Below are 25578 nucleotides of genomic sequence, written 5' to 3' on the forward strand. Positions count from 1 at the left end.
ATAATTTGGAAAGGCTGATAACAGAGGAATACCTGGCAAAGCAGACACTGTTTTCCTGGCAATTATATTTAGGGTGGTAGTATGACGTTAGCATTAGTTTTCCTTATGAAATTACGTGGTCCGATGCACCAGCTCCCAGTACCCCAGAGGACTTGTGGGATGCCCGGCGCCAAAAAGACGCTGAAAACTCTAAGGACTGATTCATGAGGAAAGGGCCATTGGGAATGCTGAAAACCTGCCATTTACAGGACATGTCACTGGACTCTCCTGACTCAGACCTTGTACAAGGCAATGCAGGAACGTGCATGATGCAGATACACAGGGCTGCGAGGAGCGCACCAGCTTCACAAAGAGATTTAAATTTTTAATTTATGCACAACTTAATTTTAATTTATGCAAGTCGGTGCCAGCCCCAAGCTCCCGACAGAAGAGCCGCTCAGCCGCCGACCCCTCACGAAGCCACGGTACAGCCCCGGGCGGGCGCTGAGGCGGCGCGGCCCGAGAGCCGCTCCCCCTCCGTCCCTCCCTCCCCTCCGTGCGCTGCCGGAAGGGTCCGGCTGGAAAAGCCGCCGCCTCTCCACGGGCCCGGCGGCCCCGCCGCCCCCTCGGAGCGCTTGGGCCTCGGCCGTGGCTGTGCCCGCGGGGGCCCCGGACAGCGGCTCGGGGCCGGCAGAACCGCGAGGCCCCGCGCGGGCCCGCGCTCGGCAGCGGCGGCAGCGCCCGGCCGGTGGCGGAGGGAGAACCGCGCTGCACCGCCCCGCCCGCCCCTTCCCGGCGCAGGCAGCGCCACGTCTCGGGCTGGAGCCGGCGCCGGGCGGGCGGCCCCAGGTCTGCGGGGGGCTGGCCGGGATGGGGGGCGGCGAGGGCGGCGAGGCGGGGGCCGGAGGCCGCTTCAGGCCGCGGGGCTCTCGGGGCTGCCGGGGAGCGGGGAACCGCCCGGCCCGGCCCGGCTCGGCTCCGCTCCGCGGGGCTGCGGCCCCGGGCCTCCCGCTGCCTCTGCCGGCACCCAGGGACGTGCCCGGCCCGGGGACCCCCGGCCGTGTCTGCCGGTGCCTCTCCGGTTCGTGACCGGGACCCGTTGTCGTCCTGGTTGTTCGTGTTTTAAGCAAAATCGGTGACTTTCGTACGGCTGTTTCGCTGTGGGGTTATTGCTGTGTTCCCGTGACGTGCCTACATCTGTGTGTGTGTATGTGTGTGTGTGTGTGTGTGTGTGCTTGTGCCCAGCATGGGGATACGAAAGGACTCTGAGGCCAAAATACTCTACCGTTTAATATTGGGAATGGGTTGTACAGGAGAAAGCCATTCTTCATCACCTTGATAATTTAAACGTGTTTCATAACAAAGACGATACACCATCTCTCGTGTTGGCTGGATTTTGACAAGGTGTAAGGAGCCAAAATCTTGCTTCTCTTTTATCTGTAATTCCTCTTGGTAACCTGTCATGTAGCATCTATTTGTTGTTCAGTGGCAGTTCTAGGAGTATTATTGAAAGCTTTGGTATCTGAGAATCTTTAAATATTAGTAACAAATCACAGTGAAGGTATTAATTTTTTTGTTTGGTGGAAGTTTCCCATTTAGAAAGGTGCTGCAGGTTGTTGGCTCCTTCACAGCTCACCTTTGTAAGAGTCACCTACATAACTGTGTGTTTTCCTGTGTGCCCTGAGCTGTTTGCTGCTTCAGTAACAGTTTGGAGGTGATGGTGGAGTTGCAGGGTGACCAGGGCAGTGTGGAACAGTAGCAGTTACACAAGTGCTCCCTGGAGATATGGAAGGAATGTTGTTCAAAATGTTTGTGTTTATGTAAAAATGCAGTCAAAGTATTCCTGATTTGACATTCTCCAACACCCCCCTCCGAGGTTAGATCTGAATACCTGAAGAATCATATATAAATTCCATAAACTGTGTTTGGAAATCCTTTTGTTGGCTGGCACAGGAGAAGGAGAATGTTGAGCTGCAGCCCAGGCCGTGTTCTGACTGCCAGCTTGTGCTGCAATGAGTAGTTCAGAGTCTGTAGAGTGATTCATACTTGTTATTCTGCAGGCAAGTAAACAGTAATGATGTTATTTAATTTTTTAAAAAGTAAATCTGAATTCCATACTTAATTTTAACAAAAGATATTGAAACTCATTCCTTTAAATGAAGTATGTGGTATGTTTCTATGTATATACTGTAATTTACAGAGGAGAATACTACTCTGATACTGGCTTTGTTCTTAAAGCAGAGGCCAAAGAGATCTTTCCATTAAAAGGGACAATGATTTTAAATCAGCTGTCTTGCTAAATATTATCTGTTGCATCGTTCTGCAGTGTATATGTGCTACTAAAATAGTGAGCATAAACAGATCACTTTTTATCCCCAAGTCTGGATACTTGGTTGTATTTCATTGTCTCTGTTGTTACTGCATGTCCTGGTGCTGTTTGTGGGCACTACTTTATTTTTAACTCCTATTTTCAGAGCTCTAGTAAATGTTTGTAAATTCACTGTATTTTGTTTCTAGACGATGCAGCTCCTTGGTGATTACAACTTTGGCTGGAAGCTGTTTCCATGATGTGGAGTTAGCAGCTGCTTGCTGCACACCAACAGCTCTACAGCTCAGAACTGTGCTCCTGTGTGACATCTTGATGCTGTTCTTGCTGATGGAGAGAAACAGGACTTGGTAGTTCACTTGGTGGCAAATTGTTGAGAAGAAGAACTTCCAGGGATCTGGATCATTTTTACCATGGACTCCTCATCTTTGCAGCAGGATGTTCACTTGGAGAGCAGAAGCAGTACTGGGGCTCCCAGCAGCTCTGAAGAACTTTTGGATTGTAAAGCCAAGTCACAGCTAGCTACTACAGATGAAATTAACAGTAAGTTATTTAATATTCACCAAATGATTTCCTAGTCTTACCTAGCCTTTTATATAATCATCTGTGTTATTGTTCAGGGCAAGTTTTTCCTTGAGGGCAGGAATCTCTTGTACAGCAGTTTTAAGCAAGTTTGATGAAGTCTATAACTCTGTGTGTATGTAAAACTGATTTTTTTAAGCTGTAGAACTTGTTCTTTTGAAAGCAAAACCAAACTATTAACTTAAATACTATCAGCTGCCAGATGAGTATTTGTTGTTCAGGGTGTTAGTCTGTCTTCAGATAATGTTTCCAAGAGTGTACACCTGAAACTCTCTAGAACGATCCGTTCTGAAATGACTGTTCCAGACTAGGCTTGTGACTGGAGTACTTTATTCTGGCAGAAGAGATCTTCCTAATAAATTAAATCACTTGGGCAAAACTCAAAATGTCTGGCTCTGCTTCCCTTTATGAAAGAGAGATACTGGCATGTACCCTCCAGTTTATCTCAAAGTAACTTTTATACGTAGACAAGCTCTATAATAAAATCATCATGCAGCTGTTTATGAGAAACTATTTAGAGTCCACTATCTGAGTAGATTATAGAATCAAACTTGAGTTGGAAAGGAGCTGTGCAGGTTATCTAGTCCAACCTGCTGCACTGAGCACACCTAGTTCTGGAGCAAGATCAGGTTGCTCAGGGCCTTGTCCTGTTGAATTCTGAGTGTGTCTGTAGAGGGAGGTTCAGCAGCCTCCCTGCCCATTCCAGTATTTAACTGCTTTCCTTGTGAAAGTATTTTCCCTGCACTGAATTGAAATCTCCATGTTTCCTTGGCAGGAGCATGAGGATATGTTGGTGTATAAGGGTGTGGGGGTGGCTGGGTGGAGAGGTGTGTACATTGTGGCTGTGTGGATACACAAAAACACAGTGGTTCCTTGTGTAAAAGGAGGTGACGTGGTGGGGTTGGGACCTTCTGGTACCACAGGTTTGTCACAGGCAGCAGAGAGGAGGCCCTGACGCTTTATTTGCTTTTCTTATGCCGCCTGTTATCAGAGTGGCAGAGTGTAGTTAGGTGATGATTCATTCATCTTTTATGGAGCTGGAGATCACACGTGCCTGTCATCTCCTGTGTTGGACAATCGAACTATGGCTTACAGATAGATAGTTTGTCTTTCTACTGTTTTTATTCTAATTGCATCTTCTTGCCCATTGTTCTAAAAAGACTGCAGCTGTATTGACACTGCCTTTAAATTACTTTAGTTCAAGGAGTGTTTAGATTCCGAGTGTCTCCTGGCCTCAGGAATTCCTCCAGAATTTTGCTCCAGCATCTCTTTGGTATATGTATACCACTCACTGTTGTGAAGAAAAAAATGTGAATAAAGTATAAACCTGATGCTTTCTGAGATGAGCAGAAACAATATTTCTTAATGTATGAGCTATCTTATTTTTGGCTTCTTGTGGCTATTCTTTGTATTGACACCTATTTTAAATATGGGTTTGCGATTATTCTAGTTTTAAAATGTTAGTAACTAAAAAGCAGTCTTTCCCTCTGTCCTCCTTTACATCCTTGTTGAACTCACCCCTTCTATCACGCCTGCAACTGTTTTTGTGACAACACGATGATCTAAATCAGAGAAGTGATTAAGGCTAAATGAAGATATCCTATTTGAAAAAATGTAAACTGTTTAAAATTGAGAAACTGCTTGGGCCAGGCTGGGAATCGGGATGGTGGTTGCTCTCTCCCCAGTGCCCAGCTGCACATCAAAGAGCTGAATCATTCAGCACAGGCCTGCAGCTGCTGAGGCTTACTTGTAGTAGATTGCCCCTCAGTTCCTTACACTTGGTGTTTCATACTTCTAAACCTAACAAGATTTAAAAACCTTTGTGAAGTTTTGAAGATACTTTATATGATGACTTTTGAGGTCCTACTTCAGGGCAACAGTGTAAAGAAAATGAAAAGTGCTTGTTCTGGTCATTTAATGTAAAGAATTTAAAATCCTCTCTGGAATTTCTCCTGCCAGTTGCTGTCAGTATCAGTTTCCATATTCATACAATGTAAAGGCAGTAGTGCTGGCATTGTATTTGGATGCAGCTATGAAGATGAATGAGGTGGCTTGAAGTGTAGCTCAGTAAAACTTTCTTTTCCAGCTACCAGTAATAACATCAATGAAGTGCCAAATGAAGAGGGAAGTCTGGAGATAAACAGCAAAGTGGATGCCTGCCAGAATGGGCCAGAGTCGCTCTGCCCCGACTCTCCTGTGTCTTTTGATCCTACCAGCAGTGAGCAGGGTGAAGAGTCATCCCCAGGTGTGACTGGTTTCCATGACAGCCTAAGGAAGTCTCAGGGAACTAGTGCTGAGGGCGTAGCTCTTAGAAAAGAAGCTTTGCAGTCTCTCAAACTAAGTCTTCCCATGCAAGAAACTGAATTGTGTAAGCATCTGTTTATGGTGGTGCCCCTGCTTTCTCTTGCTGCATAAAGCTTTTTACTCTGAGCCTGGCTCTGGACTCCTGTAACATCATTTAAGCTTGAACTAAACTTCATTTTTGCAGTAAACTTACTTAGAACTACAATTCATTTTCTTTCAGTAAACCACCTCTGCTGCAGCTAAGGCATGTGCCTTACCATTTAAAACTGGCTCTTCACTGGAGGGGAATTCACGCTTTCTGGGGCTGAAGCTATTCTAATCTTCTTGATTATTAGGAATAACAGGTGACATTAAAAAAAAGAACAGCAGAACCAGGTGATTTTAAGCTAAAAAAAAAAGGAAAGAAGAGCAATGAAGGGGGGAGAAGGGAAAGCCTTTATATTAAGGTGTCTAAAAGTCTTATTACAGGAATTAATATGAGTTAATAAAAGGTAAGAAAGTGTATCTAGGGAAGAATTTTCCACTACTTGTAGGGAATGAATGGACTGTGCAGTTTTGCTTAGTTTTATAATTTTCGTACTGTCAGAAATGCAGCACAGGTGAGATTAAATGACAGCAATATTTTTTTTCTTGCTGTAATCTCTTGTCATGTATTTGTTGAGGAGCTATAGCATTTGCAAATGAAGCAGTGGAAGTCCATAGGCTTTTTTAGTGCTTACACAAGAGTATATTTGAAGAGGGTCATTTGAGGTGCATGTCAGTGGGCTTTTCCTTCTGTTCCTTGCTTAAGCATGAAGCATGTTGCTGATGGTAGAAGGGGCTTTTACCTTTTGCATGCCTTTTGCCTGTGTTGGCGTTTTCTGTTTGACTGTGAAGATACCTTTCCCTTACAGGCTCAGTAGAGTCTTCACTGCCATTGGAAAATGAAGAACAAATCAGACTTCAGGCAAGAAGGCGTCTGGAAGAACAGCTCAAACAATACCGAGTGAAGAGACACCAAGAAAGAGTGAGTACCACACAACACACCTTCTAGATTGTACTTTGTAGAGAAGCTTGAAAACTTTACCATTCTGTGCCTTGAATTAAAACATTCAGTAGTTTTCTCAAATGAGAGAAAGCATTTTTTTCTTCGGGACAGGCAAAATTTGGTTCTGTTACCTCATCAGTAAAGTACCATTTTGTGCTACTTAAAGTAGGGAAGAAAAAAACAGACACCAAACTTAAAGTAACCTAGATGTTCAATTTTGCCTATATTTTTCAGTTATCTTTCAGAGTGTCACATGAACATTTTCAACATCTGTATACCGATGCTTAATAGACTTGATTGCTGATATAATTTACCTTGTTTATGAAAGGATGTATGTTTAATATCAGTGTAAAAGTGTAGAGCTTCATAACTTAAGTTACAGCAAAATAAGTCTTTGATGCTATTTCAAAGTTAAGATCCTGGAATTTATTGTTGCCTCTTTGCTTCTTTTAGTCGAGTCAGTCTACATCCAAAACCCGTCCCTCCAGCACCCTGGATCCTGAGCTGATGTTAAATCCAGAAATCCTGCCAAGAGCCAGCACTGTAGCAATGACAAAAGAATACTCCTTTTTGCGGACCAGCGTTCCCAGGGGGCCAAAGCTGGGTAGCTTGGGCCTTCCATCATCCTCAAAAGAAAGAAGAAGCTCAAAATCTAAGGCCAGCAAGATCCGATCCTTGGCTGACTACAGAACTGAAGATTCAGATGCTCGAAATGCTGCTGGGAATTCTGTGGCTAGTGACTTACCTGGGGGGGCTCTGATGCAAAGCAGAAGTGGTCCAACATCAGTTGTTTCTGAGATCAGTCTGCCTTCTGACGTGGATGATCGAGTAGAGAATTCCTCCTTGGCAGGAGACAGCATTTCAGAGATTGATGGGAGTGAAGTGGGAATGAGGCTGGACGGAAATGAGAGCGACAGCTCTACCTACAGCAGTGTGTCAGGGAAAGGGCTGTATAGCAGTTCACAGAATGCAGAAGGCAAGCAGGATACTCCATATACAATAAATGGCCAGAAGATTCATCCTGAAGCAATGGGGCAATTCCCTTCCATCAGTGAGGTGCTGCAGGCTGCAGCAGTGGAGCATCAGGCCCAAGAGCAAGAAGTTAATGGAGAGGTGCGGAGCAGGAGAGACAGTATTTCTAGCAGGTAAGAATGATGTGTTGTTAGTTAATGATACTTTCTTGGAATAGGCATCCTCCTGCTAACTTTAGATCTAGTTTTAACTTACACTGTGATTGAGACTGTTATGAGCTTACAAATTCTAAAAGAACCTGAGAGATCGCTTCACTTGAGTACCTATTTACTAAGTATATCTTTAGAGAAAGATATTTTTGCCACTGGCCGTGTTAAATGTACTGCAAGCAGTTGTTTCTATCTATATAGAAAGACTTCATTCACTGAATCACTCGTGAGCCTTGGTCTATAAAGTCTGAAAGTGTAGACTTGACTGTCTCAATGATATTTAGTATTGTCCTTTTCCCAGTCTATGCAGGTACCTTTCAGAGCTCACATAGTTAAGAAATGCCAAGAGTCTTGTCCTAGATATCCTCTTCATCCCTTTAAGAATGAGGTTTAGTCTCCCAAGCCTATGTGTATATGACAGGTATTAAACTGATTCAGAAAGCAAGTGCATGACTGGTGAAGCCCTTAACAATGTGTGCTTTTTATCAGTTGTCTGCAGATGCATGTTTTATACATCCTACTTTTGAAAATATCTCCCCCCCCCCCCGCTTTGTTGGAATAAAGTGTCATGCCCAGAGATGTTGAGGTGTACAATCAGTTGTTGGTGATTATTCTGACTTAGATTTATTTCTTATGGTAATGAGAAAAGATCTTTTCTCCAGATGCCTTGGCTGTACAGTAAGGAATCAGTATAAGGAATCCCTTATGCCAAATATCTGTTCTTCTTTCTTTTGCAGCAGCTGTTGGTATTTCTCAGGCACATTGAAGCAGACAGTTACAAGAATAATTGTGGAGGTTTTGTGATCCCATCATGTCCAGTTGTCTGCTTAAAATGGGATCTGAAAATACAGAATATGACGAAGTCAGTGATTGCACTTCTGTAAAATAACAAATATGTGGTGCCACACTATATTCTAGTTGCTGCAAGTACAGGAAACTAAAGTATAAAACCTTAGCATGAATAGAATTTCTTTCTTTTTTTAACAGAGGCTGTTACACTGTGTTCTGGATCTATCATAAAGCCAGAAAAAATGTCCTACAATCTAAGCCACATGGAGTCTGAGTACCTCTTAATTTCAGAGTCACTTTTCTTCAAGTAGATGAGTGCTGTATTCTAACCCTGTAACTGTGCTTGTGCTGTCTCTGTCTCCAGTGTTTCTGTGGAAAGCTCTATCGCAGGAACTCATGACGAGATGTTGCAGGTTATGAAGGAGAAGATGAGACTTGAAGGGCAACTAGAAGCACTCTCACTAGAAGCTAATCAGGTAGAAAATGAATTTGGAATTCTGTATTCAGCAAATCAAAACAATATTTTAATTAATTTCCAAGAACCTCTTGCTCATTACTTGTGGAGTTATGTTTTGTAAAAACATTGTTGAGTAAGGTACTTCACAAGAATGCTGTGTGGGCTGATCCTGGCTGGATGCCAGGTGTCCACCAAAGCTGCTCTGTCCCTCACCTCCTCAGCTGGCCAGGGAAGAGAAGAAATAACAATGAAAGGCCCATGGGTAGAGATAAGGACATAGAGATGGGGAATCTCAACTCCAGAGCATGGAGCACCTCCTGCCCCTCCCTCTGCACTGACCTTGGTGTCTGCAGAGCTGTTTCTCTCACAGTTTTCTTTCTTATCTTTGCTGTTGCTCTTCTATGATTTTTTTTCACCTTCTTTAATCCCTCATCCCAGAGGCTCTGTCACTGTCACTGATGGGCTCAGCTTTGGCCAGTGGTGGGTCCATCTTTGAGCCAGCTGGCCTTGGCTCCACTGGAAAAGGGGGAAGCTTCTGCCAGCTTCTCACAGGGTCCACCCCTTGCAGACCCCCAGTACCAAAATCTTGCCATGTAAAACCAATACAGATGCTGAAGGGGATAAGTATAAAGTTGGTAAAGTCTTCAAAGATTACTTTAAAAAAAGTGGGGTTTTTGTATGTTTTTTTTTAAGTCAAATTAAAAGAGAGACAATAAATCTGGAGCAGTGCTAGCAATGTCTTTATAAATATTTTCTCTTTGTTTTAACTGATAGTATAGCACTTCAAATAGAAAGCATTCTTCCTAAAAGTGTAGAAATATGTGCTTAATAAAAAATCCTGATGTGGTTACTGACATACAATGCTCTATATCTTGTATGTCCTTTCCTCTGTTTTCTCTGATTATTTGAAATACCTGATAGGTGAGGTGTTGCTTTAAAAATAATTTTTTACAAGCAAGTGGTCTTTGCCTTATCAAAGCCATTTTGCTGGGCATCTTTTTTTAGTCAGCCATTAATATATTTTCTCATGAGACTCCTGTATTTTGATTTTCTGGACACATTCAGGCTCTCAAAGAGAAGACTGAGCTACAAGCCCAACTTGCAGCTTTGAACATGAAGCTTCAGGCACAGATGGAGCACAGCCAAAACAGCCAGCAGAAGCAGGAATCCCTGAGCTCAGAAGTGGCCACATTAAAGCAGTCTTGCTGGGATCTGGAAAGAGCAATGGCTGACCTGCAAAATGCCTTGGAAGCAAAGAATGCCAGTTTGGCTTCTTCAAACAATGATTTGCAGTTAGCAGAAGAGCAGTACCAGAGACTCCTGCAGAAGGTTGAAGATATGCAAAAAAATGTTCTCACCAGAGACAGTACAGGTGGGATGATTTAAATGTCAGTCTTTAAAATTTGTTGTTCCAGAAATTATTTTATTTCAACTTTATTCTAAAGTCCAGGAAGAAGAAGAAATTTAAGCTTGTGTTTATTTGGTATATTGATAAAATGGTCTGAATTTTAAGATGTTTGGTTTTTATTTTCTGTCACAGAAGTGTCACAATTTGCAAGCTGCCACTGCCAGCCTGGAGAGGGAGGTATAAACATTTAGTCCAGACAGTGGCCTAGTTGTCTTTTTGGAAAATTGTACAAATGCTGATTTGTAATGATGAGTGTACGTGCCAGGATACCTACTTCCTGATGTTTAGTTAGTTCATATTTTCTGCCTCTAAGGAGCTGTGAATGATTACAGAAGTGATTCATTTAGTTTAATTTTATTCTCCTTATGACCTGGTACTTTTGATTCTAGCACTTTGGCAGGAAAAGCCAATCTTTATATAATTGGGCATATGTGCTTTTGTTCAACAATAAAGGAAAAATAGAAAAAACTGAATATAGCAATAATCCTTGGAAAAGTGTGCATAGAAATAGCACAATGGGGTGTGTTAATCCAAGTTCTTTATTTTTGTTTTTCTAGTTCATGACCTGCGACAGCAGTTGGCTTCCTTGCAGACCCAGCTTCAGAAGGTGCAGCTGGAGCGGACCACGCTGACCAACAAGCTGAAGGCATCTGAAACAGAAATCACATCTCTCCAGAATGTGAGGCAGTGGTACCAGCAGCAGCTGGTCCTGGCACAGGAGGCCCGTGTCAGGCTGCAGAGTGAGATGGCCAACATACAGGTATTGGGATTTATTGCATATGGGAGAGCTGACAATCTCTTTTTTTTTTTTTTTTTTTCAGTTTTATCCACAGGACAACCTAGTGGCCTTCTACAATGGCCTCACTGCACTTGTTCCTGAAAGTAGTAGCTGAAATAAGGCACACACAGTTTCAACACTATGGGTTTTTTTCTGAAATTCTGTTGGTATTAATCTGTGATTTTTTTTCCTTCCTTTAGGCCGGGCAAATGACTCAAGCAGGGATGTTGGAACATCTCAAACTAGAGAATGTGGCCCTTTCTCAGCAGCTGACTGAAACCCAGCACAGGTCCATTAAAGAAAAGGAACGTATTGCAGCACAACTACAAAATATTGAGGTATGATTGTAGATGGTTTTCGTGAGTTATGTTCTGTCCAGGTTTTATATTTATGTTTTGTAAAATCAAGGGTATTCTGGCAAAGTTTCATAGAATTCTTACAAATTGGTTCAAATCCTGCTTTATAAAAGCAATAAATATTTCAGAGCAAATAAATTTGTGTGGCATTATGAACAGTAAGAGGGAACAAGGCCATATATTTCCCATTCAAAGGTGATATTTGCATTTTCAGTTCTGGTATTTGTTTTTAATTGAACTTTGAAGGTAAATGTAAATGTTGTTCTTTGCCCATCCATTAACTTGTTCAAGAGGAAACTTAATTGGAAGTTAATCTAAATCAGTAATGTGCTTTTTTAAGTGTGTGAAAGTGCTCAGTAATCAGGTTTGTCCTTCCTTCCCTCCAGTAAGAAAAGTGGGGTAAAATCTAAAGTGCAGTACGGTCACTTCCAAAGCTCTTAGAACTGTAAATTCCCTGATTTTCAGTGACATTTCTGCTTCTGAGTCTCAAAGGAGAGTAAAGCAGCAGGTTAGTGGAAGCACCCCATCTGCAGTGTTACTGCAAATAGCTTGTGTAAATGACAGGACTGCTCCCTGAGTAGCTACAGCATCCAAGGAATCCCTTTTGGTTTACAATTTCCCCAAACAGTTTAATTTTAATAAAGATTCTTTGCCTTCATGTCTTGATCATCAACTGAGAAAGGACATGGTGTTATTTAATAGGAATTCAGATTGTCACAAGTATGCAAGACATTCCCTATTATTCTAAGATGTTTTAAGTGTAGGAATGAGTGACTTCAGTAAAGGCAGGTGTGTAAGGCAGACATCAGAATTATTTTTGTGTTTCCTCTACAAACTTTCTTGATAATTTACTTTTCTCTTTTACTGTTTTTTTTCCCCTCTCCTTCCCCTCCATTAAAACTGTAGAAGTTGATTCCATGCTTTTTCTATGCAGGCTGACATGTTAGATCAAGAAGCTGCCTTCATGCAGATCCAGGAGGCTAAAACCATGGTGGAAGAAGACTTGCAGAGAAAACTAGAGGAGTTTGAGGATGAGAAAGAACAGCTTCAGAAAATGGCTGATTCTGCAGCAACATTGGAGCAAGAATTGGAACAGGTAGACTGTTGTTAATCAACTTCCCAGGGATTCTTAGGGAAATACTCGTTTGGCAGAAAAACAATAGTAAACAGATACTGAGCTCTAAATTTCTTTTTAAAACCTGAAAGATTGCTGCAAAAATGAAGTGTGTATTAAAGTCATTCTGTTCCAGGTGAAAAGGCCTTTTTTTCAACCATGTCAGTAATAATACTTTTTAAAAATTTCCTAACTACTGTCGTGCCAGGTGCTGGGTTTTTTAGTGAATTCAGTATGTGATTCTTGTAAGTATAGACAAGAACCATAGATCCATGTTCAAAGTTGTTAGGTAGTCAGAATATCATTACACACATTCACGCTTACAGAGCCCTGCTTTATCTTGTAACCTTATGCAGGCAGCATGTCAAGGGCTGCAGTGACATGAGGTAGCTCAGTACTATATTCCATGTAATGGTAGGGTGTTATTAATAATGCTGAATTTACTGTGGACACATTTTTCAAGTAAAACTTTTGTATATAATGAATATTCTGAATATTTTAGGTTTGTCATTCTGGTCATTGCTAAGCCTGTAAGGTAACAGATGCTGCTCAAGGCGGTCAATACCAATAACAAAGCAAATAGAAATGGCCTAGGAAAGATATAAAATACTTTCACCTTCTGCTATTTTCTTCTACAGGCTAAAATATTAATTATAATACTTGATTTTAATAAGAGTGCTTTTCTAAAGATAACCTTTGTTTTGTATTAATTTAATCTTAAAATATTTCCTGTCAGGCCAAGCTGACTTTGCATCAGCGAGATCTGCAGCTTGAATCCTTGCAGCAAGAACACCTCGACCTGATGAAGCAATTGACTCTAACCCAAGAGACACTGCACACCAAAGAGCAGTCCCTGGATGATCTGCAAACACAGTATGATGAACTGAAGGCCAGGCTAGAAGAGTTCCAGAGTGATGCTGCTTCTAAAGATGACACGATCCAGTATTTGCAGAATGAGAAGATCGTGTTGGAAGTCGCTCTGCAGGCAGCAAAAGCAAGTAAAGAGCAACTTGATGAGGGAGCAACACGTCTTGGAGAAGATACAGAAGTAACATCACAGATCTTGGAGCAGCTGAAGCAAGAAATGGCAGTCAAGTCAAGCCAGGTAATGATCTTTCTGAAATCTTACCAGTTTTAAAACACAATAATTTGGAGTTCAGGTCACAGTTTGGGAAGTAATTTTGTAATGTGCTCTTTTCTGTGGCACTGTGGACAATTTCCTATGCAGTAATTTGGCTCCCAGTGTGGTGACCTGGTGAATGTATTTTTGTATAAAATGTTGTGTTCTCTAACCATTGAGATGCTTAGTCAGAAACAGCATCCTTGTTTGATTAGGCGATTGTTACAAACCAGACACATATGCTTGCTGTAGAAATCGGGTATAATACGACATTTGGCACATAAAGCAATGTTTTCTTTTTCCCCATCTGGCAGGTGGAAAATCTGCAACAAGAAAATGCCAGCCTCAAAAAACAGCTTCAAAAAGTAAAGGAACAGTTCCTGCAGCAGAAGGTAAGCAAAAGCAAAGAAATTTCAGAGACATAAACCCAAGGAATACACTTTTTACAGTAAAGGCATGTACTTCTGGGGAGGTTATGAAGATATTTAAATCTATTTTTTGTATCACAGAACTTTGTGACTTTAAAATACAGAAACTGTATAACTTACAGTTGAATTTCTATCTGCAGCTAATGTAAAAGCTGATCCACCAACCAGTTCATGCTTTGACAGGGCTACAGGAGTTTGGCAAGTGATCCACCACAGAAAATCTCTCTTAGGTTTATTGATTAGGTTTGCTTTTCAAAAGCACTTGGGAATTCTCAAGTGTTGTCATTTCCTTCCAGCTTTGAAAAATCATAGTTGCTTCAGTAATTAGATAGTAAATAAGTGCTTTACTGCTAATTTTTTTCTGAATTTACACAGTTTTGGAACAGTAACTTGAAATGGATATGTCATTAGTACTGCATATGTACGTGTCTTGTTTATAAGGTGGCAGCATTAATTTGCTGCTTGATTGCTTATTAACCTAATGTCAAAATTTGTTTTAGCTTGTTATGTTTAAGTTTGGAAAGGCTGTTTAAACTGTCAGTCACAGTTAAGCCTTTTTCTCATGGCAAAAGTTATTAGTTGCGTGCATGGGATGGTTAATTTTTTACAATTAATTTGGTTTTTAAAAATGGCACATAATTAATGCAGTTTCCATGAAGAATGTGAAGTAGAGTATCTTACTGCAGAGAGCACTGAGGTGTTTCATTGAATGAACTGTTAATATGAACTATTACTTGATATCTGAGCTTGCATAAAAGCCTTTGAACCAGAGTAAATATCAGAGAAGCTGATGCTGTTTATATGACACCCCCCACCCCTTCAAACTAAAAGAATATCGCTAAATATTTTCTAGTAAATCAGTAAAAATCTGCAAAGCTGAAACAGAAGTGACATTGTCCTCTTGAAACTCTTGTGTGCAAGGTGATGGTGGAAGCTTATCGAAGGGACGCGAGTTCCAAGGACCAGCTCATCAGTGAGCTGAAAGCGACAAAGAAGCGGCTGGACTCGGAACTGAAGGAGACAAAACGAGAGCTGCTGAAAATCCGAACTGAAAAACAGTCACTCGAATCTGAGCATTCAAAACTACAGAAAGAAGTATCTCAGGTTCACCAGCAGATGGTGGAAATAGAAAATCACCTCCAGTCAGTGCAGAAAGAACGAGATGATATGGAAACACGCCTACAGGTATGGAAGGTGTAATGTTCTGTACTTGGAGAGTGTTACATCCAGGATACACACAGAATGACTACCTGCAAGTTAATGTTCTTGGTTATATGTTTTAAATAGTCTAGACATTTAGACATATACCTAGCAAAATTCTGTAAATGCATGACTGCTTAGTAACATCTCGTGTAAGTAGGTGGGGAGAAGCACTACAGGAGTAGTAGAAGACTGATGTGGAAGCAATTTCCTTGATCCTAAAGTGAACTCCATCTGAGAACAAAATGCAAATACTGTTCATCTGTGTTAACAGTTGTGGCCTCAGAGGGAAGAGTTAAAGAGGAAATAAAAGGGAAAGAAAGTATGGAGAACTGGAGAGCAATTTATATTTAGAAATGGAAATAATTTTGAAATTTCATGATTTTTCTTTTGTAATCAAACATACACAGCAAACATGCTTTTGTTCCTACGCTCATGGGTCTTCTTTTCCTTCTGTTAAGTCTTTGCAGTTTGATAAGGAACAAATGGAATCTCTTGCTGAGGCAAATCAGGCATTAAAACAACAAGTAGAACAAATGCAAGAAGAAGCAAAAAAGTAAGTTTTCTTCTAGCACAGACAAAAGAACTACAGCATTTGGTTCATATTTGGATTTCAGATGTTGGGTTTTGTTGGGTCATGTGAAAAATTAATCTTGTAGTACTGTTTGTCAAGCAGCTTTTGTTTTTACCTGATGTTTTCTTTTCCTTTCACATCAGGGCCATTACAGAGCAGAAACAGAAAATGAAGCGTCTCGGGTCAGACCTGACGAGTGCTCAGAAAGAGATGAAAGCAAAACACAAAGCCTATGAGAATGCAGTCAGCATTCTCAGTCGGAGGCTGCAGGAATCTCTTACTGCAAAGGAATCTGCTGAGGCAGAACTGAGCAAACTAAAAGCACAAATAACTGATGGTGGGAATGACCAGATTGCTCAGGTATGCAGATGTCCTTTGACATTGTACAAAGACAGAGCTATAAGTCTTGAAATACTATTTCACCCTGAAGTGATGAAAACATTTGGAAAATAAAACTAGATAAGAACATGGTGTCAGGGTTCTGAGCACTGAGAACTTCTTTAACTATATTTGAGATTATTTGGCTAGGTAGATTTACTGATTAAATTTTTATTGTTGGTTGGTTTTTTGATGAGATTTTTTTCTTTTTTTTAATGGTTAGTATCTGAAGATTTTCCAAGAGTCTAGCTCTTACTGCTTTTTTCTCTTCAACAGCTAAAAGTTTTTCAATATAGCTTATTTATATATGTTAGGTCTGTAATAAGAAAATTAATTTACTGAGGGAAGCTCCAATTTCTTGAACCAATGGAGCAAGATATCAAATACACCAACAGCAGTAGCTGGATGCAAAGGTGGAAAGCTCTGAGCAAGACCTCTAAATTAAACACTAGCACCTAATTTCATATTTGCTAGAGAAGCAGGCTTTTTAACCAAAGCAGAAGTGACTCCTGAAGATGGATGATGCACTAATCACGTGTGACCCCTTTGTCTTTAGGAGAAGATTCAAGCTCTAAAGACAGAACTGCGAGCTGTGAACAGCAGTAAGTTGATGCTGGAAAAAGAGTTGCAAGAAGTGATTTCACTGACAAGCCAGGAGCTTGAAGAATACAGAGAGAAAGTGCTGGAACTTGAAGATGAGGTGATTGCTTGAATTCGCTTGGTAGATGGACATGTGACAGAAAAAAGTGCCTGAGAGAGGGAAAAATTTTAGTACCAAAATTTTATTCCAACAGTGGTGAAGGGCAGAGTCATGGATAGGAAACATCATGTCTATGGTACTTGCAAATTTTGTTGCCTTGTGCTGGTTCTCTGTGGTTTCGTGAGTCACTATCATATAGGGGAAGAGGATGAGAGAGGGGAGGGGTTCCTGTATCAGGTACCAGCTGTGTCTGGTCACGAGACAGTGAGGATACATGAATCATTAGCTTTTGGATCTGCTGGCAATCATGGATCCCCAGTGATGCTGAGGGCCAGGTGATGGTCGGTTGTAGAGTGGCACAAAAAAGTTATATATATCAACTCCTCTGAATCTGAACCTGAACAGTACTCCTGGATTCATCTTTCTAGTAAGCATTTTAGTCTTCCAACAGGAAAAAATACCAAAGTGAACTTATTTTTTAGTGTTCACTTAAAAAAGAAATGCCACTCTGGAAAAACAAGAGGCTTAATGAGATTAACTCACAATTTTTTTGTGATAGTAGCCTGAAGCTGTTTGGTTATGTTTGTTTGATTTGTCTTTAACTATAGCTTCAGGAATCTAGAGGCTTCAGGAAGAAGATAAAACGTTTAGAAGAAATTAATAAGAAGTTGGCCCTTGAACTGGAACATGAACGTGGAAAACTTACAGGTCTCAGCCAGTCCAACGCTGCTCTGCGGGAGCACAATAATATCCTCGAAACAGCATTAGCAAAAAGAGAGGCAGACTTGGTACAACTGAATCTACAGGTATTGGACTTTTTGATGTGATAACTTCAGAAAGGAATTGGCTCATACAATACAAAGTTGGTGCATTTATTCCAACTCTGGGTTCCCCATGTGTTGCATAACAGCATTGCTAAGAGGGTTGAACCAGAGATCAGAAATGGGACTTGGCACTAAACAGAGTTTTCTTTAGAAATAAAATTAATAAAATTGCACTACAATATTTGTAACAGTGTTGCATATGTGTTACATATGGATTCATTGAGACAAATAGTTTTTATTCTAATAGTTATGCATTAATGTGGACGTAGGCAATGAGCTACCATTTAACCATAGCTACTTGTAAGGTTGAAGGTACTGTGTGGAAAAGTGATCAGTGAACAGCAGAGAGTTGTTTTGCAATCCCTGCATTTGCTTGTGTTTATATTTCCTCTACTTCCAGTGAGCCCACACAAAACGGGCATTTGTTTTTGTGCTGTGTTATAGGTTCAGGCAGTCCTAAAGCGGAAAGAGGAAGAAGATCAGCAAATGCAACAACTTATTCAAGCTTTACAGGCTTCCCTAGAGAAGGAAAAATTAAAAGTTAAAGACCTTCAGAAGCAGGTAATGCTCATCTTTTAGTTACTTACAAAGTGATTTAAAAGTATTTTGAAATGAAATCTATGTTTTGTAGCATACTGCTTCCTGCAGGGAGTCTCTCACCAGAGCCAGTGACTGAAAGATCAGTTGATGCCTTCTCTGTCGTGTCCTGTGTTAAGCTCCCTTTATGATTCACCTGCAGAGACAAAACAAAGTAAAACTGCATCTTTTTGTCCTGTTAGGAAGCAGCAGCCAAAGCAGATGCAGCCCACAACCGGCGACACCACCGGGCAGCGATGCTCGAGCTCAGTGAGATCAAGAAGGAGCTCCACGCCAAAGAGCTGCTGGTCCAGGCCCTGCAGGCTGAGGTGGACAAGCTGCAGTAAGTAAATGTCTCGAAAAGAACAGTAATTAAAACAAATCCTCTGAAAAAGCCACACATTAGTAAATTATTTGGTTTGCCCTTTTGGGGTGGATTATGTTGAATGTTCCCCAGAAGAACCTGACCACGAGATGCTTGTTTGGACTCTGAGCAAATACCTGCATTTATCTCTCTTTATAATTCAGTTAGACCTGAGGTACACTGTTTTTAGGCTTCATTATCTGCTTTTTTTTTTTTCACTTTCACCACACACTTGTACTATTTCACATTGCTAGTAAGGATTAACACGTTATATATCTCCTATTATTCTTTTTACATCCCTGAGGAACTGCATAGAAGATTAATTTGATTATTGACTGTGTTCCACAATATATTAGAATTCAGTTTGCATCTACACAATTTTTTCTTAAATTATAAAATATTATCAGACCTACATGAAAATGGATATAAGCTTAACCCTAATCCTCCAAAAACAAAGCAAAATTGCTGACAGGGTTTTTTTGTTTTTTGGTTTTTTTGGTCTTTTTTTGCATAATCTGTTGTTTGTAATTGGACTATTACCAGTGCTCAAGAATTTAGTAAAATTCTTTTCAATATTTAATATTTATACATCTCTTTCATAAAATCTGTGTTTTAACTCTTGCTTTATGAATGTGTTGGCAAAGCCCTCAGTCAAAGCTGTAATTAACCAGGTTCCATGCACTTCCAGGTCATGTCATTTATAGTTAACTGGCTAATCCAGTGAAGTTCTGGTTTTATAGAACAGATTGAGTAACTGCTGTGTCTGTTAATCTTGCTGTGCAGGGTAGAGGATGAAAAACATTCCCAGGAAGTATCTCAGTTTCAGCAAGAGCTGGCAGAAGCCAGATCTCAGCTCCAAGTTCTGCAGAAAAATCTGGATGACAAACTTAGTGAACAGCCTCTAGTAAGCCAAGAGGTAAAAAGTGAACACTTACTGTGTTTATCTGTATTTCTATTGCATTGTATGACTTTGTCTTTAATTCAGCATATTTAATTAAGCTTTACTGGGTTTTCTTAAGAAGGTTTTCATTCTGTATATAAGAATATATATCAGATTTTGTGGTTGATTTCACCTGTAGATAAGTCCAGTGATTGTTTTGGGCTTTTTTTCCCCCTGGCAGGTGGAAGACCTGAAGTGGGAAGTAGAACGAAAAGAAAGAGAAATTGAAACACTTAAGCAGCAGCTGGACATGACTGAACAGCGCAGCCACAAGGAGTTAGAGGGGATACAAGTTGTCTTGCAGGTATTTAATCAAAACAATTCTGATGGATTGGAATTTTGATTACTGGAGGAGGATAATTAAAACAATACTTTTATTTTTTAAAAGCATGCTTACACTTTTTTCTGAATTTTTATTTTGACTATGCTGTTACCCTTATATTTCTTCAACCTTTATGCCATTAACATAGGCTACTGACTTTCTTTTAACCAAAACTGATTTTCTACCGTGGCAAATTTGTTTCAAGCAGCAGTGTTGTCTGTTGTTTTTTTCTTCTAGTTTCCTCTGGAAACTGGAAAGATTCTAAGAGCATTAATTGGCTGGAATTTTTATGCTGTTTCTCTACATCACACTGATTCTCTTCCCATTTAGAACATCAAGACTGAGTTGGAAATGGTGAGGGAAGACCTGTCAGTGACTCAGAAGGATAAGTTTATGCTGCAGGCTAAAGTGACTGAACTGAAGAACAGCATGAAGTCACTGCTGCAGCAAAACCAGCAGCTGAAGTTGGACCTGAAGCATGGCAAGATGAAGAAGGTATTTAAACACGAAGAACACGTTGTAAAGTACAGGAAAATTCTCTGCTAATGCTCTTAAATAACCTAACATGAATGTGCCTGTGATTCCTGCTCTGTAGTGCAGATGTGCACCAGTGGCATGATGTGAGACTCTTTCTAGGTGGGAAAAATTATATTGATGAAATAACTTAATTGTATTTCTGACTCTGTTTTTTTTCCTTTAACCAGAGGAAAGAACTGAAAGGTGAGAATAACTCTTCCAATCCTGTGACTCCAGTCAAGATTCCTGATTGTCCAGTGCCTGCTGCCTTGCTGGAAGAACTGCTGAAACCAACAGCTGTGAGCAAGGAGCCTCTAAAGAATCTGAACAGCTGTCTCCGGCAACTGAAGTATGGCCTGTTATTTTAAACCATATTAAAGAATCTTAAAAATGTTTTCAGGAAACCAGCTGCCACCATGAAGAAAAAAGGATTTGTAAAATTAATTCTTTATTGGGTCTATATTTAGGACAGTAGGATGTTCTGTCATTGTAAGTGCTCACTTATATGGTCATTACCATAGTGAAAGAAGACTTTAGAATAAACTAAAAATGTCCATCCTAAATTGTACACAGTAGAAAAAATCGGAAACAGCTATTAGGGTTTTTTTATAATAATAAGCACATTGTATTTGTTTTGCTCTTAAAGAAGAGCTGTTCCTAAGCTTCTTGTAGATTTCTTTCTCTTGTATACAGCTGTATCTTAGGTAGTCTTGAAGTAGGTATCAAGAATCAGAAAAGTAATTTTTTGGTCTTGCATTTAGCAGTTAGTTTTCTGCTTGCTAATTTTTGGGTTTTTTTGTTCTCAATACATTCAAAGGCAAGAGATGGACAGCCTTCAGCGGCAGATGGAGGAACACACCATTACAGTACATGAATCAATGTCTTCATGGACTCAGATTGAGGGCAAGTTAATGGACCTTACTTCTACAAGTCCTACAACTGCATCAGACCAGCAGGAGACTCCTACTGCAGATGAAAAGAAAGAGAATTGTAGTGTTAGTGACAAGGAAGCTTTGACACTATAACCTCTCCTTATCAGTTGTCTTTCTTCCTATTGCTTTAAGTATATAAACAAATCTTTATAAAAATTATTTATTTCATTTTTTAAAATGGTGTTCAGAGTTGTGCTTTTGCCTATAGAAGCAAAGGGCACTGATTTGAGAAACTGATGGAGTAGTAAATGTAGAATGTGCTATTCTAAGGGTTTGTTTGAAACCTTGCCATAGCAATTCTGTCATGTTGGGTACTGCCAAGTGGTGAATCTAGCTCATTTGAGGGTTTAGTAAGAGATTCCAGATAAAGGTTTAAAATGAGGTCAAGAGGAGCATCTGGTTTCAGCTATGTAATTGTTCAATCTGGGTGAGTTTGTTAAGGAATTACTGTTAATTATGTAACATCTAGGTTTTCTTGTTTGGGTTTGTTTTTTCTTTAATTTGTGGGAGTCGGATGTATTTTTTCCCCCATCTTGGGTTGTAGCCAAACTACAGAGAAAAATAACTTTTTCTCATGTTCAGCCATTAGGAGTGGTTGAGAACTGGATATGCTGAATATTCTCTTGTCCCTCCTATAATCTCTTACTCTTGAAATTCAGATTATAGATATCTGTATTTGAAGGAAAGTAAGTTATTGTAAGCCATTTCCAGTTTTGAAGATGACCTCTGACCTATAGCAGAAGAAACAAGACTGTAAAGACAAGCAATGCAGACCAGTGGTATCTTTGGCAGATTTGCCTGGGATGTTTGCTGATGTTTTTCTCTTACAGTCACAGGCCAGTAGTGAGCTTTGCTTCACTGCACAAATACTTTGCACCTTTTTATTTCAAGTTTTGAAGTAGACACCCATTAAAAAGTATGTGTGTAAAATATATATATATAAGAAAAAAAAATCATAATTTTCTGACTTTGAATATCTGGTTTAATATGCTTATATACTGTAAGTTAAGGCTACAATGAGGGGTTTTGTTACTGTCATTGTTTTAATGTTATGTTTAAGTTTGCTTTCCTTTGACATACTGTACAAATGGCTTAGGGAAATGAGTCCCTAAAGCCAGAGCTTTTAGAAATATAATTATTTTTACTTTAAAAGACATAATTATAATGCCTATAAAATTATTATTTTTAATAGCTTTATCTTCTCCCACACACTTCCTCTACTTTTTGCCTCCTCTATTCCAAGATATCCACCGTGAATGGAGGTGTTGGTACTGTGGCAGCCCCTCTGCAGAGCACCTTGACTAAGTTATTTTTAAAGCAGCTCACTTTAGTTTCCTCCATCTTTGGTCCCATTGCTCCATGTGGCTCATAATGCAGTGATAAGACAGCTCTCTTCTCACTCTAAAATTCAATGTTGAGGTATTTGGAAGATTTAGTGGCAACTCATGTACTAGAATGTTTTTGTCTTTAAAACATAAAACAAGTCAGTTATATCCACTGTAGTTTGGTGTTTACAAAAAAAAAATCTATTAAGTACAAGTGGATTCAAAGGCTGGAAAAAATCTAGTTCATGTATTTTTCCAGAGGCTGTCACTGGTTTTGGGTTTGGTTGTTGCAGAGGAGGGGGAAGGATATTGCATTTTGTTTAGTAGTAAGATGAAAAATAAATAACCAAACAAAACTCCCAAACCCACCTATATTTATCCAAAGTCTGATTTCTCGTAACTACCACTTCAAGCTTTAGTCCAGTTGAACACTTTGCACTAGAAGTGTTTATATTGAATGATTTCATGTCCTGCAGCTACCGGATTTTAACTTCGATTTTATTGGGATCAAAGTCAAATGATGCTGACAGTCAAGGTTTTGCAACTGGTAAAGGAAGAAATGCATTGATTTGGCATTAGTTGCCCATCAGAAGGATTTACCAAACAATTCCAAGTCAAAAGCTTTACAAACTAGCTTAAGACATGTCTGCACGCTGCTGCAGTCTACTTTGTAGAGTAAATGGTACTGATTATCTTGTTGTTGTCATGTTCTTGAAGTTGCCTGTATATTAAGTTCAAAAAAGAAAAAAAAGCAAACCACAGTATTGTTAAAAGAAAAAAAAAAACTTTAATGAATAATATATTCAGTACAAGAAAAGTACCAAATGTCCAGGATTTAAAATACTACTTGTGCAGCGTTAAATGTTGCTGTTCACTTTATTAAATACATTGCCTACAGTTCAGAATCCACTATGTTCCAATCTGTTAGTTTGGCAGTGGTTGTATGGATAAAGGTTTTATCTGGTATCAAAGAAGCCAGAATTGTTAGAACCTTCCTAGTTGTTCTGAATGTCAGCTCTCCTTTTTGTGTTCATTCTGCATCCTGCTGCAGTTTCTCACTAGCTCCTGAAGACATCTGAGCTTGCACAATTTAGCCTTAGATGTCTCTTTCCCTTTCCAAGATGAGGGAGCTGTTGTGGATTAGATTCCTGCATTGATCCAACTGCTTCTGGCAGTACCTGGACACTGGGTATTGTCCTGTTATATTGACCATGTGCTTTTTCTACAAACAGAAACACCATGTCATTTACTTAAAGGAAGGACAGTGAGACTTTTGAGGGTCTAAATCTAGTGAGGTGCCAAGTGAAGTTACAGAAGTCACTGGGAAGTCTTCTAGAAGGAGCATGCAGTGTGTGATAAAAGCAAGACCTTTTTGAAGCTCATTAGCTGTGGTTTTAATGACCCAGAGAAATAGTTGCTGCTTTATTAAAAGGGTCAATGAGGCTGAACATGCTGTCTACAAAGTTTCAGGTCTCTGCTGTCTAGGCAATAAAATAACTTAGTTGTAGGAATGAAAATTGTCTCCCCTCTGCCTGTCACAGCACTGCCAAATAATCAGGAGAATCTGAAGAATAATCTCCTAAAAATTTATTTTCCTTTTTTAAGCACTGCAATAGAATGTATTTTCTGTGTTTCTTCAGTGGTTGCTACATACTAAACCAAATCTAGCTAATGAAGGAGTAATGTCACTGCAATGTGAGAATGTTCCCCAGTGCTGAAGGCTGGTAAATGCTGCAGCATTATTTTTTCAGATGCTGTTGAGTTTTTGAGGGCTCTTGAATAACTGTGCATGTAAAACAAAAATGACAACAAAGACCAGCAAACCCTACAATAGAATAAAATGTTACTGAGTCTCTGGCATTGCTGAATATTGCATAATGCTCTATTCTATTGTCTTCCTTGATTTCTTGGAAATATTTGTGCACTGTATTGGGATCAGCTAAGACCCCTATCCATCCATGCAATGGGAGGATCTGATCCCATACTGTTTATTCAGGCAATATCCTAGCAGAAATCCATGAGATTTTAATGTGTAAAGTAATATCCAGGATGAATGTTCTACTGTTCATATTGTCATGGATTATATATTCCTCCTTAGGGGAGACAACTGCAGTGCACGGCTATTTTAGTGTTAGCTGTGACAACATCAAAGGTGTGCTGGGGACAGATAGTATTACCAACATAAATTTACCTTAAAGATGACAAATTCACTCCTGGTGATGCAGAAGCTTGTGATGTACATTTTATTAACTTTGCAGGGAAAGTGGGAATAGCTGCATGTGACTTGCTGTGATCAGAGCCTTTAAGTATTTTCATGTGAAAGCAATTGCTGTCCAGAGGAATTACTAATGCTCATCAGCTGTCATCTGATCACTCTGCCTCCTACTAATGAGCAACACTTCAGTCTTGGGCAGTCTCCTTTCCAATACAGATGCACAGATTTCTAGGGGAGGGAAAGATGTTCTGGATATTGTAAATGAAATGGTTCTGTTTCATGTATGACATTCAGTAATGTCTGCTTAGGCTGTATTTGTAAAGATAGAAGTTAACAATTCCATGTTCTTGAAGAATGGATAACCCAGGGGCTGGAGGAGTTACACTATGTACAATTAATGTTTATGATCATACAAAGCATGTTGATTATAAAAATTATGTGCATAGGGATTCCTTTAAAAGTTTTGTGCAATAAACTATTTTTGCTAAAGGGCCCCATGTTGTTTCTACTTTGAAAGACTCACCATTTTCTCTTTGGTTTTCGGCAGTAATTTTTATTTTGAGATCCCGAATATGCTGTATAGCCACCTTTAAGGAAAAAAAAAAATCTTACTTTGAAAGACATTATTGTGTATTGACTTTTCACACATCTAAACTTCACTGTATTTGTATTTCCATTATACTTTATTTTTCTCGGCTGAACTCATCAGGGAAGAAACACAATTCCTTGGCCTGAATTTGTCAGCCTGTGGAGTTTGAGTGTTCAAAGCGGAACAATGCAGAAGCGTACTCTTCATTGCAATGACGAGGAGAGAAATTCCTGTATCTTGCTTGGAATACTAAAGAGTGTGAGTTAACACGGTT

At 39.8% G+C, this 25578-nt stretch overlaps 1 protein-coding gene across 2 annotated transcripts; it reads left to right on the forward strand.

Moving 5' to 3' along the window:
• Positions 1 to 726: 726 nt before the first annotated feature.
• On the forward strand, positions 727 to 25207 carry GOLGA3 (golgin A3). Of its 2 annotated transcripts, none has more exons than XM_014894507.2 (24): positions 727 to 828; positions 2497 to 2848; positions 4974 to 5255; positions 6085 to 6197; positions 6672 to 7363; positions 8553 to 8664; positions 9711 to 10017; positions 10611 to 10813; positions 11032 to 11169; positions 12122 to 12283; positions 13038 to 13406; positions 13736 to 13813; positions 14771 to 15034; positions 15511 to 15605; positions 15767 to 15983; positions 16558 to 16701; positions 17310 to 17507; positions 17970 to 18086; positions 18305 to 18444; positions 19249 to 19381; positions 19587 to 19709; positions 20058 to 20222; positions 20432 to 20592; positions 21061 to 25207. In XM_014894507.2, the coding sequence occupies exons 2-24, from the start codon at positions 2719 to 2721 to the stop codon at positions 21266 to 21268; spliced, it is 4551 nt and encodes a 1516-aa protein (XP_014749993.2). In that variant the 5' UTR covers positions 727 to 828; positions 2497 to 2718; the 3' UTR covers positions 21269 to 25207. The 2 variants fall into 2 exon arrangements, with proteins under 2 accessions (XP_014749993.2, XP_014749999.2); XM_014894513.2 differs by having other exon boundaries at positions 4974 to 5132.
• Positions 25208 to 25578: the final 371 nt, after the last annotated feature.

Source organism: Sturnus vulgaris, chromosome 19, assembly GCF_052056855.1.
Source record: "Sturnus vulgaris isolate bStuVul1 chromosome 19, bStuVul1.hap1, whole genome shotgun sequence".
Lineage (NCBI taxonomy): Eukaryota > Metazoa > Chordata > Aves > Passeriformes > Sturnidae > Sturnus > Sturnus vulgaris.

Coding starts and splice junctions, on each gene's coding strand:
- GOLGA3 (XM_014894507.2), top strand. CDS start 2,719: ATGGACTCCTCATCTTTGCAGCAGGATGTTCACTTGGAGAGCAGAAGC. Junction 15,035..15,510: donor ATATGGAAACACGCCTACAG/GTATGGAAGGTG, acceptor CCTTCTGTTAAG/TCTTTGCAGTTTGATAAGGA. Junction 18,445..19,248: donor GCTGAGGTGGACAAGCTGCA/GTAAGTAAATGT, acceptor CTTGCTGTGCAG/GGTAGAGGATGAAAAACATT.